At 36.4% G+C, this 25403-nt stretch overlaps 1 protein-coding gene across 1 annotated transcript in view; it reads left to right on the top strand.

Moving 5' to 3' along the window:
- The first annotated feature begins 7200 nt into the window (after positions 1–7200).
- The window catches only part of LOC140243708 (uncharacterized), a 55580-nt gene continuing 37377 nt past the window's right edge, over positions 7201–25403 (top strand). The window contains exons 1-14 of the mRNA XM_072323372.1: positions 7201–7427; positions 7972–8044; positions 9474–9584; positions 9994–10118; positions 10791–10977; positions 11833–12220; positions 13210–13322; positions 14157–14282; positions 14978–15060; positions 15664–15775; positions 22573–22718; positions 23324–23597; positions 23925–24022; positions 25081–25179. Of these exons, the coding sequence (XP_072179473.1) occupies positions 7285–7427; positions 7972–8044; positions 9474–9584; positions 9994–10118; positions 10791–10977; positions 11833–12220; positions 13210–13322; positions 14157–14282; positions 14978–15060; positions 15664–15775; positions 22573–22718; positions 23324–23597; positions 23925–24022; positions 25081–25179 (2078 nt within the window). The 5' untranslated portion in view covers positions 7201–7284. The remainder of the gene's footprint in view (positions 7428–7971; positions 8045–9473; positions 9585–9993; positions 10119–10790; positions 10978–11832; positions 12221–13209; positions 13323–14156; positions 14283–14977; positions 15061–15663; positions 15776–22572; positions 22719–23323; positions 23598–23924; positions 24023–25080; positions 25180–25403) is intronic.

Raw genomic sequence — 25403 nt, 5'->3', positions numbered from 1 at the left:
TAAGTAAGAAATCTTTTAGATGAGTACATGTTTATTTTTTTAATGAATGCCTAATATTATGTAATATGTAGTACATGTCTTGTATGTATGTACGTATGATTCCTGACAAAGTATATTCATATGTTTTCTTATGGTCATTGGAAAGATGATTATCCTTTTTATGTTAAATTTCTCTGTGTGCCAAAATGTGTGTACGACAAAACACTTGCTAGATGTATTTGTTTGGAAGAAATTCTCTTTCATTCTTCTTGTGAAGCATCATTCAATTTGTTTTTAAAAGTGTAAACATTTTAAACAAGCCAGTCTATTGCCTGTTAATGATCCTGTGAAATATCATTTCATGGAAAACAGTATGTTTTTCTACACTATGGGGAATGACTTTAAGAAAGTAAGTTGTGATCAGCATGGTGTATATGGTATACCAGCATAATGTCGAGTGACAGAGAATCTTAAAAGAGGTGATGTATTTCATTGCCTAGTGCACATCTGCGAACTTGAAAAGTTCTCCTCATTTTTACACTCTTGTCACATTGTAGTTGTATAAAGTAGAATATCACCCAATATTCGGCTGTATTGCCATGATGTTATGCTTCAGGTCAATAGCAGGTGTAATCTCAGAACAAGTTTATCTTTCTCTGTCAATAGCCATACATTCCTGGAGAAGTTGTGACATGATTTCTCATGAAAGTGATAGGAAGAAAGACCATGATATTTAAGTTATACATGTATATGTAAAGCAAATCATACTGAATAAAAACACACAGGCATTTAGATAGTAATAACATTAGTATGCAGTGTATGTGGCTGTTGCCTAAAGTACTAATCATGCTGAGCACATATATGTGTGTTACATTTTGTGTATATAGATGAAAAAAGTAATACTAGTTAGCAATACTTGAATAGCGCATAAGACATAGTATATATATCCCTTTGTGCTTGGGTGATCTGAGTTCTTTTCGTATGAGAGTTATCTGCCTGAGAAATGAAATTATATACATGTTCTCCACTAAACAATGGCCTTTGAAGCTCTGATTAAGAGGGTGCCTGATTTTGTGAAATCCACATGTTTTGTATGTAATATTTTCCTTAGCTGTCCAATGTTGTCAAGGGTTATGTGAATTACCATAAAAGAGGTGAAGTGTGACATGAAGGTACTAATTACCATTTATGAATATCAAAATGTGTGTGAGGATGTATACAGATCAGATTTCTTTATTATGCAATTCCAAACCAGTTTTAAGTTAGAGTAAACTTAAAGATGAACTTATGCCAAAGTTTTGTTGAATAAGACCTAGCTTGTATCTCCTTCATTGTCAAACTGCTAATGATTTGATAACCTTGCAATAATTTCGTTCAGGAGGAAAAGGTTTTTAGTTGCTCATTTGAAAAAAAAAAACCCACATAATTTTAATGATATTATTGTGAGGTGATGTTACAATCACCTCTGACAATTTGCTATTTAACTCGGTATTGATCTAAAGAGTACCTTGTGTCAAAGTCACAGAGATGCTTGCAATTCCTGCAGGTGTATTCATATCTGAAGTTTCACTAGTTTACCCTATGTATATATATATACTGTACAATGTTTTGAAATACCCCAAAAATGTGTGATATATCATAACCTAATGATCAATGCAAGAGATGTGTGTGCTTATCTAGAATTTTCCAATGCATCAAATGTTGAAATGTGTCTATTTTTTCACAGAAAGTGTATAATTTTTGTAGCGTAAAATCATGTTACAGTTTTTGACAAACTTCACAAAATGTAAACTTAGTGGCATGCCCTGTATTTGTTTCACTAGATTTTTTTTTTGACATATGACTTAAAAAAAAAGAAATGAAGCAAACAAAGCAGACAAATTTGTATTAATATTCCATTAAGATAATGCTACAACAGTTATGCAGACATACCATCAACTGCCACTGAAAGATGTGTGGTCTGTGAGTTGTAGAGAGCAATAAACATGGTCATACCCCTCTTGAAGAAAAAAGAAGAAGAAGAAGAAGAAGAAGAAGAAGAAGGAGAAGGAGAAGGAGAAGGAGAAGGAGAAGGAGAAGGAGAAGGAGGAGGAGGAGGAGGAGGAGGAGGAGAAGGAGGAGAAGGAGAAGGAGAAGGAGAAGGAGAAGGAGAAGGAGAAGGAGAAGAAAGAAGGAAAGAAACACAATTGAATTAGATGACCTAACAGATCAGTCCAGATTTGGAAATAAATCTGGTGATAACTGTGATGCCAATGATCATTGAATGTAGCAAATCTTGAAGAAAGTTAGAGCCAACATCATGCTCAAGGTGACTTTAATAAATAAATCATCTAGCAAATAGGATGGTGTTTTTTTTTTCAATCAATTTGGACAAACATGCAGGAGTTATGGAGTTATAAACTTTCTTCTTTTTTCTTTTAACAGAGCAGGGATATTTTTTAGTGTCTCGTATATATTTGATGAGATGATATTTCAGTTTCAATTTCATATACATATTTCTCAATGAGAAAATACATCAAATATATCAAAATATAATTATATGTAATAAATACTTAGCTTGGATGTACAATAAGATATTACTCACATAGAATGTGGTTGTCAGTTTCTCCAAATTTGAATCTTGAATGAAATATAAATGATAGCTATTTCTGTGCCCCAAAAATCTTTATTTTGTCATTGCCTCATAAGATGCTTTCCCTGGCTTGAACACAAATATTTACTTCAACTCACTGTTTTTATGTGAATTTAATGATAAGAAGTTACATCCCTCTTACCAAATATTTGTAGTTTTGTGACTTTTCAAAAGTTATGACTGTAGGGGGCAGTACAGTGTAGTTGATATAATACTTTAAAGGACAAGTTCACCTTCATTAACATAAGGATTGAGAGAATGTAGCAATATATCAGTAGAACACATCATTGAAAGTTTGAGGAAAATCGGACGATCCGTTCAAAAGTTATTAATTTTTGAAGTTTTTGTGCAGTCACCGCTGGATGAGAAGGCTACTGCAGTGTATGATGTCACATGCATACAACAATATAAGGAAAATATAAAGAGAATTTCACAAAATTTCATCTTTTGAAAAAAGTACACATTCCGTTGACTCGTTACTGACATATGTTATGGGTAATAATTATTCCCATTGCCTTTAGAAAGAGGCAAGTCAAGTGCTCTTTTATTATGCGAAAAAAGTGAAAATATGTTGAATTTTCTTTATATTTTCATTATACTGTTATACTTATATGACATCACGAGCCTTAGTAGTCTCCTCATCCAGCGGTTCCAACACAAAAGTTTTAAAAATTCATAACTTTTACATCGATTGTCCAATTTTCCTGAAACTTTCACTGATGTGTTCTACTAATATTGCTGCATTCTCTCAATCCTTATGTTAATGAAGGTGAACTTGTCCTTTAAGACATGATCGCTTCATCATATTCCTCCATATCAACCAATATGAGAGCTGAGAGGCAGTGACATCATCATCATCATCATCTTATCTAATCTACGTCTGCGGTTGTGACAGTTATTACTGTCTACTGAAAATAGTGTTCTACAGCTGTCTATCCAGCCATTTTTTTTTTTTTTTTTTTTTTTAGCTGGAAAATGAAACAAGCAAACCTTGATTTCCATAACTTTCATATTTTAATTTTTTTTTCTGAGGCTTTTCTTTTTTCTATTCTAGTTTTGTTTTTCATTTTTTTTTTTGGTTAAAGCTTGCTGTTTTGGAAACTAGTCATTTTTTGTAGTGTGAAATTTCTCTTTAAAGGTGTTGTAAAACGAGCAGACAGACTGTAAAGAATATGGCACAAGTGACCTGACCATGATGACTTCATGTGAGGGTTGATTTCAGGCAGTGATCAATGAGTTCATGGCAATTATGTAGACAATCCTTCCATAATATTTTAGTGTCTTACCAACATTTATCTCCTTGTTATTCATATACTTAGAAAGTTATGGCATATATTGTTGTGTCTTAAGCAGTTGAATTATAACTATTGAGTGTCTTATTGGCCAAATCGGAATATTTTGAGTACCGGTATGTGTTTTTATGGCTTTGATGTCTTCAACTTTTGTGTGGTAACATGATCATGGGTCACATATGTATGTATTTATGTATGTATATATGTATGTATGTATGTATGTATGTATGTATGTATGTATGTATGTATGTATATATGTATGTATGTATGTGTGTATGTATGTATGTATGTATGTATGTATGTATGTATGTATGTATATATGTATGTATGTATGTGTGTATGTATGTATGTATGTATGTGTAGAAAGAGACAGAGAGAAAGAGAGGTTGTGTGCTTTTATGCCTGCATGGATGTGATTGGGATATCTTATTTTAACCATTTCGATCACATACAATGTGTAATCATATTGTTATTCATTGCACTCCATTTTTAACGAACACGATTATAGCAAAAACTCATGTCACAACAAAGTAGAATTTCAGGTCTTGGAAGTACATTCAACAAATTTTTGGGCTTTTCAGTGATGACCTCATCTTATTTGTTTGAATAAACTTATTTAAAGAGATTCAGGGTAATTTTCAAACAAGATTTTTTTTTTTTTTTTTTTTTAAATAAAAATACTTTGAATGTCATATTCAACTATGGTATTACCATATCTGAATTACAGAATACTTGCATGGGGGAGCTCAGCCAGGATTAATATTGACAAAATATTGATTAAAAAAGTTTAAAGATGTACTTGTAGCAGCATTTTATGGCAGCATATTGATTCGCTCTTCTGCAATACATATACAGTAACATTCTTGAAAGGGATGATTTGTATTTCATGAACTTAGGAGTTTTGATGGGTAAATTGAATAATTGTAAATTATCCAAAGTTCTAGAGTTTGTATTTAAGAAAAATAAAGGAATACATACTGTAGATATTCCACTAACAGACTACTGACATGTTCATGGCTGGCGGAACTGGTGGGGGGGGGGGGGCACTTTTTTTTGCACCATATAAAGGAATACATAAGGTGTCGCCACTTTTTTGCTTGTCAGCTGAAGAAACCCCGGAAGTGGCACCAGAAGTTGCACTGAAGGCCTTTTTTTTTTGTTTATTAGCTCATGAAACCCGGAAGTGCCCCCCCTCCCCCCCCCCCCCCCCACCACCACTTTTGAAAATGCTCCACCGGCCCTGATGTTCCATATAGGGCCTGTACCGGTACCAAAAACTAGACCTGGAGTATTGCAAAATACTTTCATTTATAATATCCTCAAGCTCAAGGATTCTCTAAGTACTGAAATACAGTGAACACCTCCTGGGTATCATACATTCAAACGTAAGCTTAAAATTAAAATTTTGTAAACTAATATGGATGTGATATACTTTAAAGACTGGTTTAAATCCATTCTGCATCATGAAATATAAAATTTGTATACAATGTAACTATTCATGATCTGTGGATGCATTTTACAAATGGAATTTGTATGGAAACTTGGGTATTGAATGAAAATAAAACGAATGCAACTCTAAAAAGTGAACTTTTATATACATATCATTGTTCTATCAAGGAAATACTAGTGCATGTACTCCAAGCATAGAGCTGTACTACATACGTAAATGCAGCTCTATGACTCCAAGCCATCTCCACCTCCGTGAATGTTTTTTTGTTTTTGTTTTTGTTTTAATGTAAAATTCTACTCCTTGCTCGGTAGCTTTTTTTTTTTTTAACAGACTCGTTCAATATAATGATAAATTAAGTTATTTTATATTTGTTATAAGTAATTAGTTTTGCTTTGAATAAATTTAAATTTAAATTTTTAAGCTTTAAAATGTTTATTTAAATGCTATATATTGATGTTTCAAAAGATATTGAAACATAAATATAATATAAGTAGAGTAATATGTAATTGGCTGGTTGCTACCCCTTTCTACGCATGCTCAGTTCAATTACAAGTTGCGTCCTACGTGATCGATTCAACTCTTTATCCAGCAACGATATCAACACAAAATACGCTGGCTGCAAACCACCGCTGGCCGGAAGAATAATATAAAAGTCAAACATAAAATGTTCTAGCAAACCTCCCTGGAATGTAGGAGGTAAGTTAACAGAATCCATCATGCCCTGGGCTTCTTATAGCAAAAAGCTATAGACTGGTTTGACCCGCATTTATTTAGCTGAATAACTGCAGTTTGATAATACTAACATAAAAGTAGGTTAATGGGACTACGAAGTGGCTTGTAGTTGTACAAGACGCCGCTTACGCTCACGTACCGTAAGAAACTGTGCCACTGCACTGGTCATGCTGGTGTGGTCATGGTGGTAGAACACTAACGTTAGACAGAAATATCTTTCGTATATAGGGGATCCGTGCGTGAAGCCATACCGTACGCAGTCTCCGCGGAACATATCCCAGACGTGCAGACGACCAGCAGCTATGCCTATTTCTGACAATTACAGATGTCAGACCGATCTTTCGGTCATGTAGAACATCTTACTTAGCTTAGGGCATTAAGGTTACTGCAAAAAACTTTTTTTTAGTGCATAGTCAGTGGGGCTGCGCACTGTAGCATTCAACTTAAAATCGAAAAATGTCTTCAATTTGAAGACTTACCAGTGAAGTTGAAGTATTGACAACAGGCTTCGGGCAACGTTTGGTTCTGCAATATAATAGGTCTAACGTTAGTCCCTATAGAAAATACTTTCTGTTCGAATTGATGACTTAATGATGCGACTCAGTCGAGAAGAACCTGGGAGAGCTACACTGAATTGACAGCCAGCGCATGCACACACAGACATCTTCTCCGGTCAATCAATGGATTTGATTTGTGCGCATTTGTCCCATTTTTGAACTGTTTATGTTAGTAGATTAGAAGTCCAGCCTTATCTAATGTAAGAAAATCTATCAGAAACAATAAAATGTCTCTGTAACAGATATATGGTGCCATACAAATGCTGTGGTTCATCATCATCATCATCATCATCATCATCATCATCATCATCATCATCATCATCAACTAGTATGGTAATATAAGATTGACAATCTCTAACATTCTGTTTCCATGTAAGCTAATTGTACTTTCTTGCAAAATAGAAAAAGTCAATGATATTCTTCTAAGGTGATTTGCAATTGTGTGCAGTGATTCAACATTGTTCCAGATTTATCTCACTTCCTGTCAAAATACTTGACAAGACTTTACAGATTTCCTTTCTTATGGTGTCTGCCTTTAACAGGTAAGGGCAAAAGCAGATCTGAGCAGTGTCTTCCAAGAAAATGAAGTAGATCAAAGCTGGTTAATTTGAGGTTTGAACAACTACAGTAAAAGGATTAAAAATGTCTTCGTCAGCTGAGCTGTACCAGGTTGGGGCATCAGAGAAGATCAAAAATCTGGAGGAGGAGCTGGCCAAAGAGCTTCAGGATCTCAAGAATGACATCGAGGAAAATGAAATGCTGGGCAAAACGCCCAAGGTGGCCAGGTGAGATAACAGTGACTTTCATCATTCCCATTTTCCTTACGACCTGTTTTAATGCTAGGAGAGAAAGATGAGAATTTCTTGGCTGTGTTTGTAGGCATTGACCTGTGCTGTCTTGGAGGATTGTTAACATATATTTCCATGATTTATAAAAAGTGGAGAGTACTTAGTAGGGTCTGTATCCCACAAGAAAATACTGGTGTAGTTCTTGATATTTCAAGTGCAAAATATGATACGGGTTCTCGACAAGTGCTGCCACAGTCACTTGACGAAGACAACATGAGATGCAGTATTGTACACATGTAACAATATTCTGAATTCTTTTCTGACATTGTAAGATTACAACTTTTAAATGTCACTTTTGTTCCACTCCATGTTTTATTGGAAAGTTCTATTTATGTTCCATGTGTACATGGATGCAGTTCTAGTTTGCCTACCTGTATTTGAATGATGTTGTTAAGTGGTTAAACCAGTGAGCTGAGTGTTAGATGAGACACAGGACTTTTTATTGGCCCAATTCTGCACTGTTGTCTTTCTTCTTCTGTAGCTCTGTTCCACTGCCAAAGAGTGTGGACCACTTCAGGAAACAAAGAGAACAGATCATCAAACGAGCCATGGAGGTAAGTGTCATAAATATGGACAGTTTTCTTCTCCTGTAGCAGTGCTGCACGATGAGATATCACCCCTTTTTGTCTATCATGTGAAAAGATAGCAATAGGGAAAAATTGTGGGAATACTGAAGAAGATTTTGCTGTCAACTTCTGTTGTTTCTTTGGAGATATTCCAATGTAAGTGTGGTTGTGAAAGTTTTGGTCAGTAGATTGAAGATTTTGAACTTGCAGTGCATTCAACTGCCTGGTGACAATCTCTAAAACTTCTCAAACTCCTCAGTTTTATTGGTAGTAGATGTATTTTTTTTTTATGCCTCCGCCAACGAAGTGGCCGGAGGCATTATGTTTTCGGGTCGTCCGTCCGTCCTTCCGTCCGTCCGTCCGTACGTCCGTCCCGTTTTGTTTTTGTCGATATCTCAAGAACCGTGAGGTGGTTTTGCATCAAACTTGGTATGAGGGTATATCCTGGGGGGATAATACTTTGTTTGGATTTTAGGGTCACGGGGTCAAAGGTCAAAGGTCACAGGTTATTTTGTGAAAAAAAGGTTGAAATTTCATGTTTTTCTCCATATCTCGCAAATGGTTCAAGGTATCTTCATGGAACTTAGTATATATGCATGTACCGATGGACAGTGATTATCTAGGGAAGTTGGGGGTCATGGGTCAAAGGTCAAGGGGTCAAAGGTCAAGGTCAACTCCTCAAGATATTACTGCTTTCCTTATATTTATGCAGTGCCTGAAGGATTTTTTTTTTAACTTGATGTATGCATGTATAACCCAATATATATTCTGTGGGAAGTTTCTTGCCAAAAGGTCAAAGGTCAAAAGGTCAAAGGTCAAGTGAAAGTGCTAAATTGCACTTTTTCCTCCATATCTCAAAAGTAACTCAAGGTATTATCATGAAACTTACATATTTATGCATGTTCTACCTAACAGTGATTCTCTTTGGAACTGTGAGGTCAAAGGTCAAAGGCCAGGTTTAGATAATACTATTTTACCAATTGATACTGAAATTATACTTTTTCTCAATACCTTGAAAATTACCCAATGCATAACTTATAAAAGGGTCAAAAGTCAAGTGAAAATCATCAGTTCCCCAAATACCTGCACTCGGATGGTTTAATCATTCATCCAATTAAACCTAGTTCTAGGAAAGTGAACATTCAGCACATTTAATATAATTTGTGGCAAACCTGTCATTTTAATATTTTGCCAATTGTGTGAAACTTTCATCACACATTGTCAAGACATTGTACTATAGACCTTTTAGGAGAACCATGCATTATGGCGGAGGCATACACCAGTCGCCGTAGCGACATTTCTAGTTTTTTTTTTTTTTTTTTACATTAAGTCATTACATCTTATCTATTACACTCTTTACAGTGGACAAATGTCATCTTTTTAGCCTATGGAAGTGTTTTCTGATTTTTCTGTTCAGGTGAGTGAGGCACAACCCTTGGTGATGCAGGCGGAAGTGATGCGTGAAGAAATGCAGAACTGCCAGAAGAAGGAGTATACCAAGGAGAGTCTTCCACTCTTACTACATCAGGTATGATTTGTGGCAAGCAAGGTATTTAACTACCCTCTACAAATGCCATTTGGGTCTTCTCATTTGCTATGAGACCTTTCTTACTGCAGTCTGTCATTCTTAGTAACAGCATTACAGTATTATTGGATGCACTCTTGTGATTGATCAATGAAATGGATGCAAGTTCCTCCTAAAATGAAATTGAAGATTAAATCATATTCCAAGCCACTTTAATCTCCGTCCCTTTTTAGTATCTTCATGTGATAGAGGGTTTGAAGATTGCAGTCTTGTCAAAAAATCTGAGTATAAAAACACCCATGTTGGAAAGTGAAGTAATCAATGCCTGCCAAGTGAGTGCTCATTTAGAGCTAATTCTAATTGACAATAACCGACCGTCTGTTTTTCTTTGCCCCCCCTTTTTTTTTTCCAGTTTTTCTGTGATCGGATTCAGCAACTGGTCCAGTGCAAACACATGCACATGTTAAGGTGGAAAAGATTCTGTGAGCACACCAGTACATTGGAAGCACTCTACCCACACTACCAGAACAAACTAGGGTAAGAATATGACTGCCATAGGTGACCTGTGGTTTTCAAGCCTTTTAATTTCCAGAATCACATACTGCATGACTGAAGTATACCTTAGCATGTCACAATTAACTTGAGGCTGCACAAAGGTGATACAAGGATAGAAATTGTTTGGCATACATGTACCATGGTACACTCGAAATCAGTTGTGTACTTTATCCTGCAAGTGTAGTTGGATTGTTGATGTTAGCTTTGAGGTACCACTTCTACTGCTTTTCTTGACCTCTGACTCTGCAGTTATGTTTTCAAAATATGCTCTGTAGTAGTGAACAATTTATCCAGATTATGGCTCAATACTAATATAAAGAAGCAATAAAATACAGCATGAAATGCAAGATGGTTGTGGAAACCACATAAGTATGAAGCCATGGCAGGCATTTACATTTGTCTCACAATGTTATCAAATTTGATTCAGGTAAGAAGAAAAAAAAAAGTGAATATCAGAATGCAAATCTCACACTGACATGTGGATTTAATGCTCAGAGAAAGTCCATGGACTACCAATTTATCATAGAGAATCCTGACTTACATAGACTATACATTTTTTTTATGCATCCTTTTGTAGTGCTCTTTGCACCATCCACTGTGTACCATAGGGATATTTTCTCTCTTTATGCATACATTGTATTTCTCAACTCACAGGGTGATTATGTCCGAGTACAGTGATGCCATTGCCAGGGCCAAACGACTCTCTGCAGCCCATGATGCTCTGGTAATGGGGAAACCCCTTGTGGCCGAAAACACGGTTACTCTGGAGGACATGCAGATATACACCAGGTGGCTGGTCACCCACTGCCACTCCGTCAAGCTCATACACTCCTTCTTAAAGGTGACTAGTTGTACTTGTTGAAGTCATAATCATAGGTATGCATTAGTGTTACAATTATCAGAATTGGTGGGGTGTTGATTACAATTATGGTAATGACGGATGTTGTTTAGTAGTAGTTGTAGCAGAAACAATTATAGTAGTGGTACTATATTATTAATGTAAGTCACAGTGGGTAACTGGAGGATGTGATAGTGTTTATGGTAGTACATTACCTAGCAGTAATAGAAGTAATAGTAGCAACAGTACGCATAGTCTTGGTAATAATGGTAATTTCAGCTGTACAGTCAATCTTGCTTAAGTCGACCTTGCATGAGCTGAAGAATTGGCTAAAATATATTGTATTGATTTCAATCCATCATTAAGTCAAATTTTCTGTAAGCTATTTCTTCAGTCCAAATAGATTTGACTTAGGCAAGGTTGACTGTTTTTAAAAATAAGACTAGCTATGCAGTGTCAGGAAGTCATTTTGGTACTGCATGGACACTTTTCTATTGGCTGCCTCTGACGTGCTGATATCAAAACTGCCTCTTTGCATTTACATGAGAAGATCATCATATGTCTCTTTTTTAAGCTTCAGAAATTGGGTGAAATATCATTTACACTCTAAATGTTTAGTCATGGTAAAATGTCCTAGTTACACTTTACTAGAAGTTTATTCTTTTTTTGTTTGTTTGGAACTTACATAATAATTGATAGTGTGGAAAGTGTCAGGCAGATGGCATAAAAGTTATAATACAATAGTAACGCAATGTTTGAGTGTGGTCAGTCATGAGAATGAACAAATACTTCAAGACTTTTAGGATTTATCAGCTACACATACAAGTGAATACCTTTTTCATAATTGTAATCAAACAGAATCTTGAGTGGATAGCAGTTGCCCACAAGCATGACATCTCTCCCGATGAGCTGGATCAGCCCGAGGGCCAGGTTACTGTGGAGCGCCACCACAGTAGGGACCACCGCAGTCGAGGACTGGGCCTCGGTGCCAAGACCCCCAACACCATCAAGCTTCCGGGCAAGTGGTCTGTGTTTGAGGGCCGCCTGTCGACCGGGGAGGTTCCCGTAGCGCCCTCCCCGGGTCGTGTGTCGATGCTGGAGAGCGTTCCGGAGACTGCTGACGTCAAGAGCGGGAACCAGGATGGAGCGGACATGGTTGGGTCCCTGCTCTCCTCCTCGGCCAACGTCATGAGCACAAACACCATATCACACACACCCCATGGCATTGCAGCTGCTGCTGCTGCAGGTATGGTACTTATTTGTAGCAACACTGTCACAATAGAAGTGCTTGGTTTCTGTGAAAACAGCTATTTTTCCTTGTAGATAAACTTTAAAGGGGACCTCCGGATGATTTTCAGACTTTTACATTTGAACAGCTATAAATTAGTCAAACTGAGTACAGAGTTTCAGAATTTATAGTGATTGGGATAAGGAAAGAGAATGTTTCCAAAATTTACAACAAATTACAATGAACAAGGATGATGACATGACAGCCTCACCATAAGAATGCACGAGTTGGGGCTCAAGGGAGGAGAACAAAAGAAGAAGGCATGCATACATTTTTCACAGGTGAACTTGTTGAGCAAGTGGTATTGTAATGGAATTACACTGCTACATTTCTGAAATATATGAGGCTCTGATGTCATCAACACTGTTCAGTGTAATTTGTTTAAGATTTTCAATTTATTGGTTTCTCTGCTCAAGGACCACAATAAATTCCACGAATCTATATATGGAGCTGTTGATTTATGTACTACATGATGTGAAATTATGAAAATTGTCCGGAATGCCCCTTTAACGCAAACTAAGGGTAAAAAATGATAAAGAATTATCTTTGATGAGGTGATTATCGAGTCCATATTCATATATCACAATTTTTTGCTTGCAATGGATTGCTTCTGCTTGAAAACAATTTTTTACATGTCCCACATTTTCTGTGAAATCTGGTATTTGAATACATTACTGTCAATATTTACATAAAAATAAGAAAAGTATACATTCTGTAGTTAGTAACAAATTCAATGAGTGTAATGATTTAGCCTCATATATACGTACATTCAAATATTTTTATTGGATAGATATTACCAACTGAATTTCGGTGTGAAAGTCTCAGAGAACACTCTGTCACAAAAGTGGCCTCCACAATTACCGCCTCTGTCCTATGGAAATGAATAGCCCAGTATGTGTGTGTGGTATATAACCTGTGCTCTTCTTTTCTTCTCTGTGCATGCGCAGGTGGGGGTCCAGCATCCAACAATTCCACCTTGGGTATCCCATGCCATGTCCTCGGACTCCAAGAGTTGAAGCCTCTCCTTGAGTTCCTCATGTCATGCTATTCAGTGCACATGGTAAGAATGAAATGATGACTGTGTGATGGTCCAGGCTTCTAGTGCTGCATCACTGAAATGATGAGTGCGATATCTTATTCTCCTTGTACAGTCTCATCAATTTATCAAAAACCTGCAAGAAATGTATCAAAGATATATCATTAGCGGTTTGTACCAGACTTACTAAATGGAGCATACTCCTGCATTCCAGAATGTGACTGCTTCGAAAGGCGACTAAATTAGGTCCACCCAGTTTTGGGAAAATAGATATGAAAAGAATTATCTATAGGTATATTGTTGTATGATTTCATTTATGTAGTGAAAGATTTAGTCAAAGTATAGTGTAAAAGACTGTTTGTGCTGCTCCCTTTAGAAGAGGATTTTGATCTCTTGTGTATTGTCTTCATTCTGCAATGCCTTTTTACATTACAGATCTTATGTATGTGTGTAGATGAAATCTTGAAGTGTGACATGGCACATATTATTTGAAGTGTGATATGTGGATTTTGTCATTGATATATTTCTCAATTGTAGTGTTGCATTCCTCAGGCACTGTAATAGTGAAAATTTTTGCACAAATGATATTTTTGTTTTGCTACATTTTGCATGCTTTTGAATTTGCAAAATCAAAGACGTAGAGTACTGATAACATTGTATTCAACAAGCAAATGAACCATGCGCTTTTATTTTGATGCGCTTCTGTCATGTCGCGTGAAATGCATGAAAATTTCCACTTCAGGAATAAGTGTGTCTGAAAGTGCATTTTTGTAGCATTTGTAAGTGCAATCTACTCTATGGGCCTGTGTCTTATGGTGATCATAACTCTGCCATTTTTACTTTTTTTCCCCCCCTCAGAATTTGGACGACATTGAAAGTGCATCAGATGAGATGGAGCTGGTGTCCATAGCATCCAGAAAGTTCAAGACGCATTTCTCCCGGCAGGAGCAGCAGAAGACATTCCCCACCTATGATAAATTAGAGGTGAGGAAGTCATTTCTATATACTTTTGAGGTTAAGATCTATCTATGTTATAGGTATCAATCTAAGGTAAGTGTTATCCATTCATGATAGCTTTACCAGCTGTCACCAGCAAGGAGGAAAAAAAGAACATGTAACAAAACATAGAAGGAATATAACATATTACATATACGTTGTATGCAGCACAGCAGATCATAATAGAATCAAATGTAGCATAGCACAACATAATTTGACAAATAGTAGGAATACAGCAATATTCACAACAATGCATGTTACTCAATCTTCATTTGACCAACTCATTTGTGAAAAGTTATGATTATATCAGAACGTAACATTTAAACAAAAACCATTTCAAACTTAAGATTTCAAATCTTGAATCTTACATTGAAGAATTATGACTACTACAATGACAATAATGATGAATACTTGTGTACAACTACGACTATGACTATTGAATACTAAATACGACTATGACTAAATACTACTTCAAAAGTGCTCACTTTAAGTCCCAAAGGAGAAGTTACTTGCAACAGTTTTACTGTTTTAGATCAGACATCTTCTACAGATGCATATGGCAGTTTGAAGTGAGCTGGCAGCGATATTCTGATTGCCAATAGTAATTGTCTTTGCCGTCAATGTTTCACAAGTGTTCAATGTTTAAAACTTTGATCTTTGTTTGCGTTCTGTTTCTTGAACAGACTGGGAATGAGTCTTGGGGGGCAGACACCTCATCCCATGCATTGCTGAAGGAAACCAACTGGCTGCCATACATCAAGCTTAGGTAACCTTAAACTTTCACTTTTGATAGATTATATAACTGGTAAGGTACAATTGTAGATCTGATTCCTTGTTCATTCATAATTCACATTTTGAATCAAAATGAAAATTTTGAAATAATTTTCCTGTTTCCATTGTGCCCAGATTTGAGAATGCAAAGTCAGATGATCTGGATAAAGCATTATGAACTTGAAGTCTGTTGCAAAATCAAAAGTTTAATATCTTCACTACCTCTTGTCAAATTCTTAAAGTCTCAAAATATTTGGAAAAAAAAAAACCCAAACAAAATCATGAAGCAGGTCACTATGGTGATTGAATTGACCAATTGTTCTTACGAATGCTCACTTAACTACACCCAAGCTTAAACCCTGTTTTCTCAAAACTTTGTTGAATGCACAGTTGCTTTCTCACTATTGCCTCGGTATGTTTCTATAATAAGATAGGAAGAATTGTTATCTTCGAATAAGCTGTTGTGGTGGCAGATCAAGTATATTTTGCATTGAGATATCTCTGCCGTTCAAAGCACAACCATTTAAGGCATGAAAGAAAAAATTGATTTGTAAATGAGTAGTCTTTTACAATGCTGATATTCTGTTTTTTTTACCAGACCTGAGAAAGATCCCATGCAGGAGAAGATGATGATGAAGCTGAGACAGAGGAACAGCATCGATGAGCTCCTCCGGGCCCAGTCCCGCTTCCTCTCTGTCACAGATTCTTTGGTATGTGTTCTCTTCTTTTTCTTTTTCTTTTTCTTTTTTTAGGGGGGTCTTTCTGTTACATCTTTGTTTGCATGTTTAGAGGCAAGGAAGTGCTGCAGCAGGTCTATTTGCCAGTTTGAATGTGATGTAGATATTATAAAGTTGGGGCGCTGTGGTGCAGTAGATAAGACTTGTGACTCTCAGGTGAAGGACCCAAGTTTGATTCCAGCCCAGGGCTTACGTCCTTGGACAAGATGTGTGAACCCACCATGACCCTCTCGACCTGGCGATGCTAGGGTAATAATAATAGCAGGGCCCTCTGATAGAGCAGTGGCAACACTGAAGAGGCTACCCTAGATAAATGAGACATTATTACCTCTGCCAAGGGAGGAGGTTATGTTTTCATTGCCATTGGTTTGTGTGTCCGTGTGCAAAATAACTCAAAAAATTGTGAACGGATTTGGATGAAACTTGCAGGAAAGATTGAGAATGACAGAAGGAACAGATGATCAAATTTGCAAGCAGTGATCCTGAAATTGTTACGGATTTTATGAAGGATTTTCGATATTTTGCCAGGTAGGGTCAATGAACTTGGGAGCTTAAGCTGCGCATTTTATAGGTCCTCATACGTGCATTAAAGTGCATGCTCTAGTTTCTGCTAGGGCGAGGTGTGCCGCGCAGCTGAGGGTTTATGATGTAACAAAGGTTTCTACATTGGGAAATTTGGCAATTTTTCAGCATGCATACCTATGGGTGGAAATCACTGATCTCTATGGAAGACCAAGATCATCGTTGGAAAGTAGCTGCTTGGCGAAGGTCTGCACTCTCAGAGTGCTTTCCTAGTTATTATTATTATTGTTAAGCTTAAAAACTTTGTGTCGAATGAGTAGATTTCACCATAAATTCACAATGACGTATTCATACTTTCCTCACACTGACTATAACTTCATGCAGAAATAAGTTTAGATTGGCCATTCTTGTTTAGCTGTTCGGGATATGAGTTAAATGTAATCGGACCAAGTGCAGGCTTTCAAGTGGCCCTACTTTTCCTACTTTTTCCTACTTTTTTACTGCTGTCCCTACTTTTCCTACTTTTTTGCTCAAAATCCTACTTTTTCCTACTTTTTCCTACTTTTTTGGTGAAAAATCCCGGAAAAAAAAAAATGTGCAAGGCTACCCGGTACTTGAATATTTTATATTCAGAAATGATAAGTAGACTCTAGTTGCAGATTCTTACTGGTGGGGAGAGCCTCTTCAGTATGAAAGAGGGATAACACAGACCAATCAACCACAAGACTGCTGCCAGCCTCAGCTTTTGCTCCTGTGCAGATGTGATTGATCCCACTGATATTGCAGCCTAGGACTTAGAGCAGTGCTCAACCAGCTCTCATCATCGCTCAAAATTACCAGGTAAGCTTGTCATATACTTAAAAGTAGAATTTGACATGTGACTTCCAAAGAATACAACTGAGGGAAAAATGCTGCCTACAGCCAGTTTTAATGAATGTAGAGTTCAAGCATATCATGTCTAATGCATGTGCTGGCATGCAAATCCTCAGAAAACAGAAATTTCCTTTGCTAAAATATGGTTTACTACGTAAATCGTAAAGGTCATGTCAAAACAAGAAATGACACCTTCAGGTCCCATTTGCCTGCAATCCTTCAGTAATATATGTTTTGATAATAATTTACAATGATTACAATATGAAAAACTTAACATAAAAGTAAGTTTTTCACCACAGAAACTCGATCTGGTTGATGTGAGGATGAGTTATTCCCAAGAAAGCATGGATTAGTAGGGACCCATTTGCATGAAACTTGCATATTACTGAGGCTAAATCAAAAGCACTGCTCCCAAAGGTAAACTGGACCTTTAACATGAGGCATATGACTTGTGATATCTATTTGAATCATGGGCAGGTGGTACATGTAGATATGACTACTAGAAACCTTAATTCATCTGAAGGTAAACAGCTGAGGAAAGTTAGTTGCTGAAAAATCAGATGAACAAGAAGAAATGTTTAATTAACAGATCCCACAAATTGTTAACAAGGAGTGAGAACAACAGTAATTACTTAGCCATCGTGCAAGATAAAGACTAATAGAGCAGAAACCTCTTTATGGACAATCTTAAAAGTTGATAGCTTGTAATGTATACATCTTACAAGTATTGTTTAAGAGGTTGAATTGCATCATAGGTAAGACATACATTACCTCGAAGAACTTAAAAGAAAGTAGGAAATGGAAGAACTTCACAGAAAACAAACACAAAAATAATATTTCAGTAACGTTTAAAGATTGATTGAAGTTTAAACCATGAGACGTTGAAGTTCACTTCCTGACGACACTTACAAACTATCAGGAATATGTAGAGAGAAAAGCCATCTAAAGCATTACCTGAGAAAAACCCTAACATTTAGGAAAGATAATGAATGCATATTCCACAAATAAGAGCAAGTGTGTGAATGTTTTAAGTTGAACCGCCAAGAACAGTTTGTTAAGTTTGGAGGAAACAAGTTGCAGTAAAATTAGAAGCCATGATGTCTTTTTATTCCACAGATCTTGCAAATTTTAGATAAGGCTGAACATCTTTCTATTACCCAGCTAGTTTGAACAAGATATGAGAAAATGGTAGAACAGAAATCTCGTAATGAAAGTGGTCAAAGTGTGATGAGTCATTTGAAGTGACATATCAAAAATATTGAACCATCTGAAAGAGTCTTGGTAAAATGTGAGACAGGGAAACTTCTTAAAGGACAAGTTCACCTTCATAAACATAAGGATTGAGAGAATGCTGCAATGTTAGTAGAACACATCAGTGAAAGTTTGAGGAAAATTGGACAATTTAAAATTTTTGTGTTGGAACCGCTGGATGAGGAGACTACTAAGGCTCGTGATGTCATATGAGTACAACAGTATAAAGAAAATATAAAGAAAATTCAACATATTTTCACTTATTTTCACATAATAAAAGAGCACTTGACTTGCCTCTTTCTAAATGCAATGGGAATAATATTACCCATAACATATGTCAGTAACAAGTCAAGGGAATGAGTACTTTTTTTCAAAAAATGAAATTTTGTGAAATTCTCTTTATATTTTCCTTATATTGTTGTACACATGTGACATCATACACTGCAGTAGTCTTCTCATCCAGCGGTGACTGCACAAAAACTTCAAACATTCATAACTTTTGAACGGATTGTCCAATTTTCCTCAGACTTTCAATGATGTGTTCTAATAATGTTGCTACATTCTCTCAATCCTTATGTTAATGAAGGTGAACTTGTCCTTTAAAGAAGAAAAAAAGTGAATGGATGGATGTGTATGCCAATTGTGTCAACATACAAAACTTTAAGTTGAAGGTGAAAACCAACAGAACAATGGAGAGTATCAAAATTGAGAGGGCACAAATACACTGTATTTAAGAGGGGGGGGGGGGGAATGGGAACTGCATGGTAAATATACAGATCTCCTAGAGTGTATTTGTACTCAAACAACCAGAGAAATCAGAGAAGCTAGCAAGGACTAAAATGATAATGACAGTCACTGTTTATTTATTCTCCAGATCTTGCAAAGAGTAGTTTATAAGATTAACATGCTGAAATACTGAGCCAGCAAAATATCTGGAGAATGAAAAGCAGAGTCTCAACCATGTAAAATTTCAAAGGCGGAAGGATGTAATATTCTCAAAAGATATGAAGAAGTTTGATTTCAAGAATATTGAATGAACTTAAAAGTGGCTGGAATAATAATTTGCAAAATGGAGAATCTTCTTGAAAAGGTCAAATAGCTGTATGTGTATTCAACAAAAAGGGTCATGATGAGCTGAAAAAAAGTTGAATGTAAAGAACTATTAACTATGTCCAGTAAATGTGGCAAATATTGCAAACAGTAGTAAGTCATTGGAAAGTACAGAATGATTATTTTCTACAACTCTTTCTAAATTAACAAATGTAAGTTGATTCAAGAATATTGATGGAATCTAGCATCAACAGAACACCAAAGAAATGAAAACTTATTTACTTGTTATCTACAGAAAATTATCAAAAAATAGAGTCATTTTTTACTACCTATAAAGTCGGTAAGACTACAGTGAGTGAGAAACAAAAAGCAGATGTACATGTATGCTCCTCACATCTTGTAAAGTGGAGTCATTTGGTTATATTACAGTCTTATGTTACTCTACATGCAAGAATACTACATTTCTCTAATGCTGAAATGTAAAGTATTTACTTTTTTTTCTCTCTCTCTCTGTGGCTGTTTTGTGTTCTAGTGGTTTAAGTGTTTCAAATTGAGCTTGCCTTGTGTTTCCATCTATATCATATGATTATGAAGATAATCTATATCACTGGAAATTCAGTTGTGGACACTGTGCCATAAACTCACAGTATCTGAGTGTGTAGATTTGTAGTGGGTCAGGATTTGAAAAATAACGATGTCAATTCATTGGTAGATATAATTTCACTTCGTAAGGCCTCACTGTCATGAGACAACCCATTTTTCATGCATGTCTTGCTAGAAATGTAATATGATAACACATGCTCTCAGAGACTAATACTGAGCGCTACATATAAGTAGTTTAAATTATCCTGTTATTTTGAAATGTTTGAACACATGTTAAGTGCTTACATGTATTTGAAATTGAAAGTCTCTTGGAAAGATATAATTTCACTTCGTAAGGCCTCACTGTCATGAGACAACCCATTCTTCATGCATGTCTTGCTAGAAATGTAATATGATAACACATGCTCTCAGAGACTAATACTGAGCGCTACATATAAGTAGTTTAAATTATCCTTTTATTTTGAAATGTTTGAACACATGTTAAGTGCTTACATGTATTTGAAATTGAAAGTCTCTTGGAAAGATATAATTTCACTTCGTAAGGCCTCACTGTCATGAGACAACCCATTCTTCATGCATGTCTTGCTAGAAATGTAATATGATAACACATGCTCTCAAAGACTGATACTGAGCACTACATATAAGTAGTTTAAATTATCCTGTTATTTTGAAATGTTTGAACACATGTTAAGTGCTTACATGTATTTGAAATTGAAAGTCTTTTGGAAAGTAAGTATATTGCTTATCTCATGGTCATTCAGCTGGAACCTGAAAGCATACTAAGTTGTTGTAAGCATCACTTGAATAACTTCAAATGAAAGTAGATAAAAGTGTCATGTTTTTTAAGTTGCTTTTGTCAAATATCCTTATTTCCAATCTTTTTTACATTTTGGAATGAAACACATATCTTCACACCTTCAAAACATTCAAATGAATGTAGATAAAAGATGCCATCTTTTAATTATGGAAGTGTATAACATACCTTTGGCATAGGTGTATAACTTACACATCATGGAATGTTTATGTCATATTTTGTGGGATGATATGTGACCGTCCATCACAAAACCAACAAAAGGTTGCATGCACTGATTTTGTATTAGGACTGAAAATAGATGATATGGGCCAATCCCGCCAATCTTGAGTTTTTCATATTTTCTGAAAGAGCAAGTCTTCTTCTATAATACTAAAGTGTAGGATCATAAAACGAAAAGGAAATTGTGTTTTTTTAGCAGGTCTTTTTTTCTGGAACACTTTTTGGTAGAATAGTGTGATTAGGTGTTTCTCATAGAGTCATCTTTTCATTTCTTAAAAACCCTGTCCATACTTTTAACTTTCAACTCTAATAACTATAGAAAGGACGATGCTTCTGCTTTGAAAGTTGGCATTGATCACCTACAGAATGTGTTAATAAAGCATGCGCAGCTTAATCTGATAATCTCTTCATTGTTGTAGCTCCAGTGGTTAACATTCTGGAGCCCCTTTTCTCAGTTCACATTTTCTGGAGTGTGTGCTTTCATTCCAATATAAGGATAGGTTTGGAGAGTCCATTTGAATCGAGTTATACATCATTTTTCATATTTAAGTTTGCTCTTTCAGAATCTGCTCTTAATTAAAAATCCAAGTTTGGCAACTTTTTGTTGGTGTTGCGATGCAGGATCACATATATGGTAGGTGTTCATGTCAATCACAAAATTATGTCTTTTCTATATAAGTATTGTAATAAGTGATCAAGATTCATATTGACTGTACAGTTGAACATGCATTTGTGCTTGTTTCCTGACATTGTTCTAACGAACGTCTGCCTTTGTTGTATTTTTCAGGCTCTCCCAGGAGCAAAAGTGAGGCTGAGGCAGCAGGGTTGTGAGTACAAATTAAGATTTACATGTAACATCAAGAGTTCTGGTGAGTATCGATGAAAACTACTCCAAAGAGCCTGCACATGTCCTGATTTATTCCTACTTTTTTTCTTTAATGCCCTACTTTTTCCCTTTCATGTCCTACTTTTTCCTACTTTTTTAGAGATTTTGTTCCTACTTTATTCCTACTTTTATACATTATCCTGCTTGAAAGCCTGCAAGTGTGAAAGGATAGGGACAAAGTCTGCAGTTACCCCAATTGATGAGGTAAAATCATAATCACTGGATGAAATTCAACCAAATCTTTCAAAGACTTAACTATGTTGACATGATTCAGTTGTTATCTATGGAGATTATTGTACTTGAAGTCAGGAAGTTCTTGTGATGTGTGAGCTTACGAAAAAACAAACAAACAAACAAACAAACACCAGTAATCTTTAGCCACTGTTTGCAACTTTTGAAATTGTTACACAAATGGGGCAGGTTAATCAAAATATCATTACACATGGATTGTTTAAGATTACTGAAGACAAATGTAGATCATTTGAATGCAACCGATATCTCAAAGATTATGTGTTAATGACACATTGTACATGTGTAATATGTTGTGCATAGAAAGTGATGGAGTCCCTGAGGGCCCATGCAATATCAGTGAGGGATCCACCTGCTACCCAGACTGCCTCAGTAACGTCGCACAGGACAGCCTACAACACGAATGCCATTTGGAGAAAGATCTACTGCAATCCTGAGCTATTTGAATCGTAAGTTTCAAGCCTGGAGATTTTTTGTAATAGTTTGGTATTGAATAAAGCATTAAAGCAATGTGGATGTCTCATCTCTAAATATCTATTCAATTATTGAAGAAAAATTGTCACACTGTGTAAAGTAGTCATGCTCATTCACATCCTCATATTATGGTGAAACTCTTATCTGGAATATGACTATTTTGATGCATAAGTGAGGATCAACCACAATGATAAATATTGCAAACTTGCCAAAGGTGACTAATAAAAGTTAAATAATGATGTACTGCTAAGTTATGCATATTCTTGATTTATCAATACTTGTCTTGGGTGTTGTTGCTTGAAAAAATATATATAATTTTGGGATGTAGTACGAATATCACACATATTTCCACTTTAAACCAATTAGAATGTAGAATTCTAGACTTTTACTTGAATTCTCTTTTGTATAGTAGTATAAGTAGGCCCTTCTGAATTGGATTATACATTGTAACCTTGAAACATTATTTCAGCATATTATACAGTACAGTAAATCAGGTTTCTGTGACATCTCTTCAGTAAACCTCATGCCGAGAATGGATTAGTCTGAAACCCCCTCCCCCCCCCCATATTTCTCTCTGAAGTCTTGGGCAAGAAGATGACTTGGCCGTCACAGAGTTCGACGAGAAGGATGTGGACGCCATGAGCTATGGGGCGGGATCCTCGCGGGCCGGCAGCGCCACCTCTCGCCGACGCAAGAAGAAAGGGGAGGAGGCGGAGTTCACGTTTGCTGATGCCCTGCAGCGTCTGGGGTTGGAGGATGACTCAAGCAGCCAGCAAGACCCCACCATGGTGCAGGGAGGCTACCTCTCCTACCTCTACCTCCGCCATCTCAGGATCAGGGACCTGCAGAGGACGGTCAGTAGCAGCAAGGGGAAAAACCCTTTCACAGCTTGTAAGGGGATTTTCGCCGTTGCCCCATGAAAACAAAACTGAAACAAGACATTCAACCATGTGTATTGATGTCTTATAGACATTTGACGTTTTCTCATTAGTCATTGAAAAACAAATACTGAATCACATAACATGGGATTGGATATATTCTGTTCTGACATCAATGACAATGATGCCTATCTACTTACCATGGGTAAGCATGGTGTGACAGTCAAACCTGATGTGCGCATGTTCTTGAACATCTCCAAGATGAATCTACTAATAAAGTAGTGTTTTCTTTTCTCACTGCAGTGCCTTAGTGTGCTCAACTACTTCCGGTCGATAGAGCGAACTCTGACAATCAATGATGAGGGACTGTCACTCGAAGGTGACCAACAGAAACGATTCAGGTGAGTATTTTGCTAATGGTGTGGTGAGAGCCAAACACTTTGGCAGCACTTGACAACATCTGTGTATCATGTTAACTAACTCACAGTGCATTTATTGAAAAAAAAAAAGACACTTGGCACAACACACCATGTGCATACAAATTAGCAGACCAGTGATAACAATGATGTAGACATCTGCTTTCAGTAGAGGTGTATCTATGTGTTCATGTGCTTTGCTGTGCCATGGAAGTTTGTGAATTGAGCAGTGGGTATGTTGTCAATCAATATGCCCTACCAATAGTTTAGATGTCCCACCAAGTATTCTAGTCATTCCTTGGCTTTAGATGTATGCAAGCAGCAAGATCTTTTCAAAATCAAAGCATATGGGTATGTGAAAAAAACAACAACTAAATTCCTCAATGCTCCTTGTGTTGCTGTAGATGTATTATTATCTCATGAGTGTTCAGTGTCATTACATCAGCCCTGGTACTTGAAGGTACCAACTATCTGTTTACAGAACATTACAAGAATGGGCAAGCAATCATACTGCGTAAAATCAATGTCCATGGAGTTCACAAGAATAGTGACAAAGGTTTACAAAGATACCCTGTGTTTGTGACCGTACTTTCATTGTCAGAATAGAAAAAAACAACAACATTGCATGACTTACCACAACCCACACAGGTTTCATGTAGCCATATTGGAATAGAAAGTTATCCCAATTTGCTCCTTTACTCTTTGTCTACCACATTTGGAACCCCTCTTGTGTCATATTAATCAGGGCATTTAAATACATAATGATAATCAAATTGCTAGGATCCAGACTTAGTATGTGTTTTAAAGTTCTTAGTATGAGGAATACTCTAGTTGTTACTTTCTTCCCTCTACTCTTATCAATCAGTCATTCTGAGTGTTTCATTAAAAGATGTTAATTTGGTGTTGGCATTGAAAAAGTTGTGTATTGGAGAATTCTGCATTTCACGATTATTAGAAAGAAAGCTCCATTTCTACATGTATGTGTTTCACTTGCCATGTCAAAATTCATGAGCCTTTCATGTGTCTTTCTGTTATGGCTGCAGCCACCAGAACCACAGACAGGGCACTCCAGAGGCAGGAGTTGGAGGAGGAGGAGGACTTGGTAGCCATGGTTACCTCCACAACACACCCGCAGAGTTCAAGTAAGAGTGCATCCATCTCACCAAGAAAGATGTTTAGCTAAACAAATACAGCATCATTTTTGTTTTCATATTTAAACGTACACTAAAATGATGACTGAATGTTACATATCATTGCATCGCTGTAAGATATTTCAAATTGTTGTTTTACTTTCCAGCCCTTCTTTGCCTTTAGTTACTATTTGGTAGATCCTCTGACGATATCAATAGCTGAGTGTTGCCTGCCA

The sequence above is a fragment of the Diadema setosum genome, chromosome 2 (assembly GCF_964275005.1).
Source record: "Diadema setosum chromosome 2, eeDiaSeto1, whole genome shotgun sequence".
NCBI lineage: Eukaryota > Metazoa > Echinodermata > Echinoidea > Diadematoida > Diadematidae > Diadema > Diadema setosum.
Note: the sequence above shows the minus strand (reverse complement) of the source record. Positions and strands in the feature narration are given on the sequence as shown.